The sequence below is a fragment of the Chaetodon auriga genome, chromosome 4 (assembly GCF_051107435.1).
Source record: "Chaetodon auriga isolate fChaAug3 chromosome 4, fChaAug3.hap1, whole genome shotgun sequence".
NCBI lineage: Eukaryota > Metazoa > Chordata > Actinopteri > Chaetodontiformes > Chaetodontidae > Chaetodon > Chaetodon auriga.
Window position 1 is genome coordinate 29,086,833 of NC_135077.1, and position 12,156 is coordinate 29,098,988.

Genomic DNA, 12,156 nt, shown 5'->3' on the forward strand with positions numbered 1-12,156 from the left:
TTCATTTGTTGCAAACAAAATATTGGCAAATAAACAAAAAAGGAAAAACTCACAAATAAATTATTACAAGAAATATTCCAGGAAAGATTCATTTGTGGTTAAAAAAAGTGACATGGCAGAAATAAAAATTACATGATGACAAATGTGTAACTCTATAGCAGCTATTTATTAAAGGTTTAGCATTGTACATTACTAAACATGTTTCACACGTGACACAGTCATCAATCAACAAAACAAACAAAATCAACATGCTTTCTACCTGAGGTACAGCATTCAAATTGTTGTGCTATGTTGTGTCTACAGCATGTCTGCAGTATGTTTCATTATTGAAATATGTCCATCATTACAGCTGATACTCATCTTTCAAACCAGTGATGTTACACCTACAGAAAACAGAAAAAAACAGGTCATGGTGATAAATACTAAAATCATATTATTTTGTTTTGAACTTGTGTGTGCAAGCAGTTACAAAAAAACAAAAAACAAAACTTCACAATCATACGAAAATAAAACTGGTTCTCTTGGGATAACAACTAAGTGTAATATAAGGCGTGAAGAATATTCTTTAATTAAAAAACTGGTGCCTTATGTCAAGCTAACAAGCGTTGGTGGATGCTCATGGCTTGCTTTACGCAGTGTCGTATTGTGTGGCTCTGGCTCTAGCCATCATTCACCACAGACTCACCATGGGAGTACTTGCACTGTTTGAGCGCCTCATTGAAGCCCTCACATAAACTCAGGTCGGTGTGGTTAGTGGCACAGTCCAGGAACTGTTTGACCTCAAAGTGACAGTGGCCTGGCTGTGTTGGAGCAAGCCGCTGTGGCTCCTAAAATGATACATGGAAAGAAATACACCACTCATTTGGGTTAGAGTCTCACATTTCAAAACAGCAAAGCTGCTAGAAAGCTAAAAGTGGGTTTAGTGGTTGAAGTCAGCCTCGGCAGGCCGCATCTGTTTGGCCACAACTTACAAGTAACAATCTGGATATTATTTTGACTCAACAAGCATATTCAAAATGTCTTCAAATATTATTCACTTGGTGAATCACTTGTTTGTTTGAAGTACCTGAACATTCTGTAAAAACATATAGCAGGAATAAATGTTTCAACCTCCAGTTTACATACTTCTAGGGCTGTTTGAAACATTTTAAATGCTAGTGTCAATATGACTGTTCTTGTCTTAAAAACAAACAAAACATGTTTAACTTTCTATTAAAAAAATATTTAACAAAAGAAACCCAAGTTCGACTGTACTAGAAGTTTCTCTTAATAAAATATAGTCTGAAATATTAAACAACTATCTGATTAAACAAAGCAAACAAAATTCTGAAAATCAATGCCAAGACTTTGAGACATGACTGATACCCTACATAGTGCCCAATTAGTTTTTTTACTTAAAATTTTCTGAAACTTTTTTTTTTTTTTTGGCTAAATAACATAAGACTACAGCTAGAACCATCAACCCTTAAATATATGTATATTTATATTTAATAGATTTTACTGTATTGGATTAGTGAAGGTTAAGTAGTTCCATAGTCTCATGAAAAATGCATAACATGCTTGCCTGTGCTTGTTAGATACATTTATTTCAGGCTATGGAGCCTTGAGAGCACACTAGTGTTTGACCATGTTTCTAAGCTTACTGTTCTTGCTGCGCTTACTGTGCTTATCAGTCTTGTGTATGTTTATATGTAGTATTTAGTTACCATTTTTCATTTTGTATTTGAAGAAGACAACCAAAAAGAAGAACACAGACTACAGAGTTTTTGTTTTTGTTGTCAACTATACGCTTCACCTTTATAGCTTCATTTGGGCATTTTCAAGAAATAGACTGAGCCACGTGAACACTTTGCATAACTTTTACTTACAGAGGAATGCTTTCTCATTCTTTGGTGGCACAGCACAGTTTCTTAAATGTGGGGTCAAACATTTAAGAGAATCCAACACATATGAAAAAAGTAGTGAATGGTCTTTGTTTTGTTTGATCAAACCAACATCAGCATCTTAATAGACAAATTCAGTCAGCAAGGAGGCAACACATATAACAGACTTGTGTATATATATTTAAATTGTTATTTTTTATGCTCTTATTTTAGTAGATGTGTCATATTTTAGTAGATGTGTCATGCACCAATTTCACAAGAAAAAATTCCTCGTATGTGTAAAAGCATTCTTGGCAATAAAGCTTTTTCTGATTCTGATTCTGATTCTGATGATGGTCAATTGATGAGTTAGAGAACAGATCTACAAGGGCTCTATTATAAACTTCTGCCTTTGAACATTTCCAGTTAGGTGAGGGGAAAAACACACAGACAGAACTGCAAGAAAAACGACAACCTATTAATTAAAAACCAGCTAGGCTAACATATCCAGGCATTCTAATCCTCTGTCTGATCACATTACATCTCTTACCTGGGATGTAGGCTTGGCTTGCTCTGAATTGCTGCTGCTCCCACTAAATGCTCCTGTGAGGGCACTGCCAACAACGTGGCCCACAGCTGAGCCTACTGCCACCCCAGCAGCTGTGGTAGCCATCTGAGCTATGAGGCCCGGGCCCTGGGATTGAGCTGTAGGTGGGGCCAGGGCTGCAGGAGGTGGATGAGCAGGGGCTGGAGCATGTGATGGAGCTGGGCTACAAACAGAACAAACACAGAACAAATTGATGCTTAATTACATAATCACCTTTATAAAGTGGCAACTGTGAAAGCCCTTGTGTCACATCATCACCTCTCCTTTCCATTCAGCTGAATCAGAAATGTAGACTATGAAATACGAGTACAAATTACATCTTCTCCTCATATAACATGCTGCAATAATATTTAATATCACAGTGTTTCAGCCTGTTACATAGAGAATGCCAGCCTATTTCTTTAGTACATAGAATTAAAAAAAAAAAAGTCCAAAGCAAGGTCTCAGACAGTACCTGTGATGCTGTTGTAAAACCCCAAAGACCATGTTAAAGTCAGGAGCCAGCTAATGATGATGACTGTTAGTTGATAAATTCATAAAAACTCACGATAGACTAAATAACTGTCAAACAGTCCTCCCAGGATCAGTTATCCAGACAGTTTTACATAACTGTTGCAAAGTCAAGTGATGGTAAATGCAGGCATAACCACGGGAAGTAGGGGTGCTGGAGGTGCACCCCCTTTTGGCGCAGTCTAGCACCCAAAATTTATTTACCTAAAATTAGATAAATTAAATTAAATGAATAAAAATGTTTTACTATTCATGGAAATCTTATAATTGGAACATTAAGCCATAAAAGACAGCAAAAATTGTCATATAATTACTTGATTTAATGATGATCTGAATGGATCACGTAGCAAGTCATGTTTTTAAATATATTTTTAAATTTGAAAATCTTCTCAACCGATGTGGATGCAGCTAGTTTGCTCACTGCCATGGCACAAAAGAGGATTTCAGAGTTTTTTTGGAAAAACTCAAAACAAAAAAAAATCTGCGATCTGGGAGAGGAATTGCAGCCTAGTCCGAGCACCTGAAAAACCCGTGCAAACAGCGCACTGCCGGCAGCCTCTCCAGTGGAGGATTGGGAGTGGACAGAGCACTTCGACCGCCGGAGCCAGGACCCAGCTAATGCTAACATTAACGTTGTTGACGTCTCAGTATCTGCCCCACATGAACCGGGGAGCTTCAGCTTTCCTGGAAGGCGGTTTGGCAAAGAAACGTTTTTTCGTTCATTCAATGCTAGCTGGTTTAACAAGTGGAGATGGCTGCATTACATTGAGGACGGTGATCGTGATGTCTGTTTTAGCTGTGTTAAAGCAGTGGAGAAAGGTCTTATCAAAGAAGACAGTGTAAGGTTAGACAGCAGTTTTGTTAAGGGGGGCTTTACAAACTGGCGTAAAGCCACAGAAAAATTCAGCAATCATGAGAAGTCTAAGCTCCACAGTGATGCCATTCAAGAAAATCGCTGCTTTAAAAAACACCTCAAGTAGGGCTGGGCGATAAAACGGTAACGATATGTCTCGTGATCAGTAAAAAATGCGTTCGATTCAATAATTTTTTTCTTCGTCGGAAGAAACCGGAAGTTGCGAAGCAAGGTTGGTTGCATGAACAAAGGCACTCGCTCTCAGGTATACGAGCAACGTAGGGAGTAATCACTGATCAGTGGGAGTGACACGCCAACACGCCAATAATGTAACAGTATCATGTTTGGTTGCGCCATCTCGGTTTGATCCTTCCCGTGGAGTGAGATGTCGTGATGGGCACGCCAGTTCTTTTAGATGTACTGAATCACTAGAATCAGTTCACTAGAAAGATTCATTCAAAAGATTCGTTCACTGAATCACTGAATCATTCAGTGCTTGGCAGGAGGAGCCTGCGACTCCTGAACTGATATACGGCTGAACGGTTCAAGTTTCAATTCAGTTCACAGCTTCCAGGACCGGGAGACGAGAGTGTTGTGACTGTGTTGCTTTGACAAACACATTTGTAAATATAAAACTATATATAACTATATTATAAATCATGATGTTTTATGGTATGCTATTTAACTGGTCTACTCGGCAAATTGGGCTCAGTGAGTGATCCGTTCACTGAATGTATACCCCACAGTACATTCAGTGAAGGATTCACACTGAACATGCACCGTTCCCTCGCAAATTGTCGCAATGAGATGATCAGACAGTCACACGTTTTCTCAAACTGCGGGTTTTATACACTATTTGTTACATGCTGTGTCCTACTGTACTGTTGTTGCGGTGGCAAATTTAGCAGAGTTTAAAAAAAAGTTAGTTTTCTCCGAGGTACACTTGAACACAACACACCCCTGTCTCCCTCCGTCGCTCCTCATTACTGCCAGCATAACGTTTTTAAGTTTGTTTATCTGGAAACTAAATCTGTTAAAACAACGGGGAACAACGGTCGCCATGAAAGTGTATCCCTCAGAGGAAAATGATTCAGGAGAGTGTAGTTCACTGAGTGATTCATATGGCAAGCCGTTCCTGCCAGAAATACGCCACATTCAGTCGCGTTTCAACTTCATTACGGCGTAAAAAACAGCGTTCTTTTAGCACATTACGGCGTAAAAAACGGCGTAAAATCTGAAAAAAACTGCGTTTTTTACGCTGTAATGAAGTTGAAACGTGACTGAATGTGGCGTATTTCTGGCAGGAACGGCTTGCCATAGATTCATGCGTCGGTGACGCGGCACAGTCGGCGCGGTCCCTCCCTCTAGTGATTCGTTCGTTTCTCAGTTCAGTTGAACTGTCAGCAGCGCCGGTGTTGTGTCCTCAAGTGATTTGTTCGTTTCTCAGTTCAGTTGAACTGTCAGCAGCTGCTGACAGTTCACTTTCTCAGTTCACTTTCTCAGTTCAGTTGAACTGTCAAGTGATTCGTCAGCAGGCCTGCTGACAGTTCAACTGAACTGAGAAACGAACGAATCACTTGAGGAAGTGATTCAGTTCAGTACGTTCACTTAAAAAATTCGTTCTTTTGAATGAATCGTTCGCGAATGAGACAACACTAGTGAGATGAGAAATAGAAAGTGAGCGCTGCAGCGAGCGAAGAAACTGTCGATAAAACAGGGAAAGTCAGCTCGCCAGTATGGCAGTTTTTTGAATTTTATAAGTCGGACCGTAGTCAGACCAATGTGGTCTGTAAAGTATGCAAGACTGTCGTCCCCACAAGACCGGTAATACCACAAACTTGTTTAACCACCTTAGCCGCGCTCACCCTTTGGAGCGCAGCCGTATTCGCCAATATCCAACAGCATCTGCAACCGCAGCACCACCGCACAAGCAGCAGACCACCATGGAGAGGTTCTCTGCTTCAGTTGCTTATGACAAATCATCTAAAAGGCACAAAGACATAACGGAGGCAGTGGCATATCATAAAGCTAAAGACATGCTCCCGCTGTGCACTGCGGAGAATCCAGGTTATAAAAATCTCTTACACTTTTTTTTGTTTGTTTGTTTTAGCACACTTGCAATAAAAATGTAATTGAATAGTTCACGTATGTTTAGAGTAAGAAGAGTTACTAAACTTATTCATATGTCTAGGCTGGTTTTAGAGTTCAATCACTGTTACTGTCTGTCGTGTTTGTTGTTGTATGTTACAGATGTCAAGTCTACCTCAGTTTCTACTATGTTTACAAAACACTGCACATATTTGAAAACATTTTATTCACCAGATGCTGAATCAGCTTATGAACTTGGCACTAAACCTGCAGAAAAAAAAGTTCTCAGGTTTCTCTCTGTTTACATTTTCATTTACATTTATTATGTGAGTGTTTTCCATGGTTGTGTTGACATTTCCTTTCCTTTCTGCCTTGATAGCTTAGGCGATTATAATCAGAAGAAGGTTAAAATAAAAATGTTTAAATTTAATGTATTTTTCTCCTGGTCCTTATTTTAAATAGGTCATAAAAAATATCAATAATTATCGATATCGACCGATATAAAACACTTACATTGTGATACAGTTTTCAGCCATATCGCCCAGCCCTAACCTCAAGTAATGTCCTTTTATCTGATTTTGCCAAGTACAGTGAAAAATGTTTTGTTGTGATCACTGAAACTATGGAGCAGCTCAAAGATGATGTTACAGGCGTTAGGTGTTCGATCCTTTTAACCTGTTCATTCCTGAGCATCTCCAGTTCAGCAGTGTGGGAACCATGACGTCATCGGGGATTCCCTTTCGCGGCGGCTCCTGATTTGGAGATGCCTCTCACCAGTCCCAGAACCGTCCCCCCCCATGAGTGTACCCGACCAATCCGGTGGCTCCAGCTGGTCTCTCCTCCCTCCATTCATCAGTGCCCTCTCCAATCCGGGCACGCGCGCACATTATAAAAAGTGTGTGCCGTCGACACCCGGAGCGGCTGTGAGTTTCTTTGATCAGTTCGCCTCGTCGTGCCTCTTCGAAAGAGTAGTAATATTGGTATTGCTAGTGAGTCCTGAGTAGATCCGTGTTGGTTTGTAGGTCTACCAGTTAGTTCTGTTCGATTAATTGCACTGAGGCACTAGGTTTGGGGAGCTGGGCTGTAGTTAGTTTATTTTGTTTTTCACACATCACCGTGCACCACACCACCGGCAACTTTTCTGTTCGCGCATTAGGTTTATAGGTGGCGGTTCCCGTGTATTTTTTGTTGAGGTAAGAAACAGAGTAGGCAACTAAATTTCTTCTTTTGTTGTTCTTTGTAGGATAGTTAATTTTGGCGTGGAATTGGGTATAGGCGTAGCTGGGTTTTGTTTGTTTTATGATTTGCTGCCACCCGCCGCCCTCTCCCTTGGTTATTCCTATATTTGGGTTTGTTTGTTGTTGGTGTTAATTTTTGTTGTGGTTTGATTCATTAAACAATAAACGGCATTCTGCTTTTTAACATCACGGCACCGTGTTGCTTCCCTAGCTCTATCCATCAAAGGGTCGTAACAGATGACAAAAGTGTAAGGGGAGAGACTAGAGCCAAGATTGGAGGTCTGAATAAGCAAGCCATTAAAGCTAAAACCTCCTGTGCTGCAAGAAAATTTTCAAGACGTGCAAGTCGGTGACAAGGAGTCTGCAGAGCACTAAGGCCAGCGCACTGGCTACCCTTGAGTGCAACAAATTGCTTAGAAAGTGCATGGAAGCACCCTGTGATGACACAGTGGTGGAGGAAATGCTAAACAGCGTATCCACAGTAATACTGAAAATGCCAGTTGAGCAAACGGTGACAAAAACGCCAGCCCGCTATAGGCACACAACAGAGCCAGAGCAAGAAGTGCAGCACTTGTGGTAATGCGAGTTTTATGAGGCCATAGGTTTAGTTACAGAGGAGCTGAAGAGGAGATTCAAAAAAGATGGAATGAAATAAGCTGCTATTAGGGAGAACACAGTTGTGTTGGTTCCGTCAACAAAAATTATGACTAAATATTGTCATCAACGAACCTTAATCATGTGACGAAAACGAGACAAGACGCAACGTAAATGCTGGTCATGTGACGATAACTGTAAATAAATATATAATGCAATATTGTTGACGAATAAAAATGAGACTAAATGTGATTTACAAAATAAAAACTCTGCTAAAATGTCTCTTCATTTTCGTTGACTAAAACAAGATGAAACAAAATGTTATAACATTATTTCGTCTTGTTTAGTCACGTTGTTATTATTATTTTGCAGTATTTCTGTTTCCTGTGTCTCACTTCAGGGGCTGCATCAGGTCGCACTGCGCAGTCGCAGGCGACATCACTTCCTCAATCCCCACTCGTGGCATTATTTAGAAGATGCAGCTGTGGTTGGTTAGCATTAATGACAGACGACTGACACAGAGAACGTGACCGATGGCGGCCAGCCGGCTTTGGTTGGTAAAATAAATATGTTGTAAGTTTAAAACAGAGCGTCTTCCATGTCTGGAATGGATGTATTCTTGAGTCTATAAGGTAACAATAATATAATAATAAGACAACCTTGTTTGAATTGTGAGATGGGTTTGGCTAAAAGAAAATTTTAGTTTTGTCTGTCCTACTAGGTATTTATACTATATTGACAACATTTTGTTTTGATGCTACCCCCAAGCAGCAAGTATTTGTCCAAATAAATTGGGCTTTGACCATATGTTTCATGTTCTTGTTGGGTTTTATTGCTGCCGCTGTGCAGTGTGTTTTGTCTTAAGAAAGAAAAGAATTGGCTCTATGTGTCATGTTGTTTTAAGGGTAGATATTAGTTTTTCAATATGGTATCTAGGTTGGCAGTGAGCTTTAAAATGTAGAAAGTTTAATCCTTTCAGTCTCTCGTCGTAAAGCCCAGGAAACATGGATGTTCTTATGAAAAAGTCTTTAACGAGAGGGAGCTTATGGTGGGCTGTTGCAATACATTGTTTACTGTTGCCATAGTGTTCAGCACCTCGGATAGCATACGAGCACAACACAGTCACAATGCGCCAGTCAACAGTATTTTATAGATCAATTGTTGAGCGTCTATATGTGACCCTGCCCCACGAACGCACACTTTTGTCAGCACCCCCAGTTCAGAAGATGTTACTGTGGCTATGAACACAGGCAGGATGGCCGTCAAATAAAATCATTTAAGCCATTTAAATACATTTTCACATTTCATTTATATATTTAAACATTCAGTGTTGCCACTGCCATTTACTAGTCACATTATAAGACAGAAAAATAAAAAATTATCAAAAAATGGACACAGTGTCTGTGACCACTGCTGACAGTGACCCTGAACATTGCCATCTTGGCACTGCCTAACTCCACCAAACTCCCGGCAAATCCAAAAATTCGAAAAGAGATTGAATGAAGCCTGGTTGTTGAAACTCAGCGGGTAACTGTCACCTGTACAGCTGTCATTAGAAATTAGCTGTACAGAATATAACCATTTTTTGTACCGGGTTCAAGATGTGCTTGTTTCTGCTATAAATCAGGCATTTTAATATTGGGGTCTATGGGGACTGACTTGCTTTTGAAGCCAGCCTCAAGAGGCCATTTGAGGAACTGCAGTTTCTGGCACTTGCTTCGCTTCATTTTTCAGGCCTGGAAGTTGCTAGGTGCATTGTAATTGAAGAATGCAGAAATATATTAAGGCCATCATTACACAGTGAAACTACACTTTCTTTTGCGTTGGTGATCTGCAGTTACATTTCTGTTATATGTCAACTGCAACCCAAGGAAAACACTTAAGTCTGCATTGTGGTTCCTTAGCTATTGTAAAAGATCTTCCCAGTACTGTCATAATAAAGCAAAAGCAAAACACATTCAGCTGTCAGAGTTTTTCAGCATGATGTAATCTCATAACCACTGAGTCTCATATGTTTGAGCACTGGTGCAAGTACAGAAGCAGAAAGAGATTTAAAAGCTTCCATAGCCTTCACAACTCCTCTTCCCTAATGCACCTGACAGCACAACACACAGACGCAGCTCTGTGTTGACCTTGTGAACTTCACTTTAAACTTGACATGGTCCCAGTTACGTATCAATAATAAGACTATGTATGGTCTTAAGGTGAAGAGTTATTAGTCTGGCTTTGGACAAACTATCGCGGCTTTACTGTCAGTATCATAAATGTTTTGAAGTCTCCACGTGGGCTGAATTAGCTCTGCTTCCTGTCCTTTGAATTGGACTCATGAGACTGCCTGCAGTTTTCCAACACCACAGAGTGACACAGTTATGAAGTTATGGTAAATGAATGTTTACCTAGCTGCTGAGGGACGTCCGCGGCTTCCTCTGGCCATCTCTAAGTCGGCACAGTTGTCCTTATTGATTAACGGGGCTGAAGAGCAAGTGACCTCCGTCGATGCTTTCAGAAAGACTGCTCTGCTCCGATCCCCACCGGCTGACAGCAGCAGTTCATGTAAGCGTCATTGACCTTGGACCGCTAGCTTGCTGGCGTCGAGCCAAAAAATGATAGTCCGCCAGAAACTGTTTGCAGTCTGTCGGGAGCGCGCGCAGCCTTAAAGCTGTATCTTTGTATACATCTATTTATGTTCGTTCTCATACCGAAAGGTATGTGAAAGTTTAATGCTTCTTGGAACCGAAGAATCACACTTGTACAGTTTCTAGTATAATCACATGAGATTTACCTGATTATAGGTTAGCAAATTATAATAGCCTATAGCTTTATTTTGCATAGGCTATAACCCATCCATAACTCATGCTTCATTAGTCTAGTTTCCGAATATAAAGAAGAGATTCTAAACACGTATTCCATCACAAATGATAGTTTTCCCTATAATCACGTATTACCCTAGAACCTACAAAGACTACTTTGGTGAAACACTTTACACTTTCGAAAAGACATACTTAATGCCACGGACATAAATGAATGAGTATATGCACGTTGTGACAGTTTGATCTAGACAAAAGCAGTTTTGTTATAAGCGTATAGAAAATTGGCCATACAGCTTTAAGACGCTGCACGCGCTCCCTCGGACTGCAGTCACTTTCCGGCGTACGGTGTCTTTTTGGCACGCAATGGCTACGTACACACATGTCGCGAGACTTCATACGCTATCCTAAAATCCCTGATCATAGACATACACAGTTGACGCCGCATTGAGCTGGTTGGGCCGTTGCTGCATACGTCAGCGTGTCCGCCATATTGGATGTGGCAGACCTGCAAGGAAATGGGCCGAAGTTCATAAAGCGCCTTTCTACACACTGATTTAACGTGATTCCTTGTATTCACCCATTCACACACACACACACACACACACACACACACACACACACACACACTCTAATATATTTGGGAAACAATTAGGCATCAAAAACATCATATGTAACTTTTAATGTGATGTGATAATGGTTATAATCTTATAGTATTTTGCGACATTTTACTATAGCAATATAAGATTGTACCACAGGAACACTCGTGAGGAAACAAATTATAGCCTTGAACCACACCACACCACTGAGGTATTAAATAACTATTCATTCATTTTCTATACCCGCATATCCCTTTCGGGGTTTCGTGGGGCTGGAGCCTATCCCAGCTAGCAATGGGCGAGAGGCAGGGTACACCCTGAACCGGTCGCCAGCCAATCGCAGGGCAACATAGACAGACACACATTCACACCTATGGCCAATTTAGAGTCACCAATTATGTGCATGTTTTTGGTCTGTGCGAGGAAGCCGGAGTGCCCGGAGAGAACCCACGCATGCACGGGAAGAACATGCAAACTTCACACAGAAAGGCCCTGCCCAACCCGGGGATCGAACCAGCGACCTCCTTGCTGTGAGGCACGCACACTACCTGCTGCCCCACTGTGCCGCCCTAAATAACTATTATGGACCTTAAACCTTGATTATACATACTAAAGAGATCTCATAGGGTTCCTATAGACCTTTTTTCTTTAGAGTACAAAAGTACCAAACATCTGTTTATAATAACCAGATTCTGAATTTTAGATATGACATGTGGGTTTTCTGAATAAAGAGCACAAACATTTACATTTCACTGATTTTGATGAATCATTTTCATATTCAATGATTGCTGAACATATATACATACATATATCTGTATATATCCGTGCAGGAGTGGCATTGATGAACATATAAACATACATATATCTGTACAGGGGTAGCATTGATGAACATATATACATACATATATCTATCAATCTATACATTTATACAACTAGTCTTTGTGTGTGTACTGCGTGTGTGTGTGTGTGTGCGTAAGCTAAAAGCCTTGGAAACTGGG

At 40.5% G+C, this 12,156-nt stretch overlaps 1 protein-coding gene across 1 annotated transcript; it reads right to left on the reverse strand.

Moving 5' to 3' along the window:
* Positions 1 to 147: 147 nt before the first annotated feature.
* chchd10 (coiled-coil-helix-coiled-coil-helix domain containing 10) lies at positions 148 to 10,397 on the reverse strand. The gene is made up of 4 exons (XM_076729672.1): positions 10,149 to 10,397; positions 2,413 to 2,632; positions 686 to 827; positions 148 to 383 (listed from the first exon to the last, which is right to left on the reverse strand). Exons 1-4 carry the CDS (start codon positions 10,184 to 10,186, stop codon positions 364 to 366), a joined length of 420 nt encoding a protein of 139 aa, XP_076585787.1. The 5' UTR covers positions 10,187 to 10,397; the 3' UTR covers positions 148 to 363.
* Between the last annotated feature and the right edge of the window lie 1,759 nt (positions 10,398 to 12,156).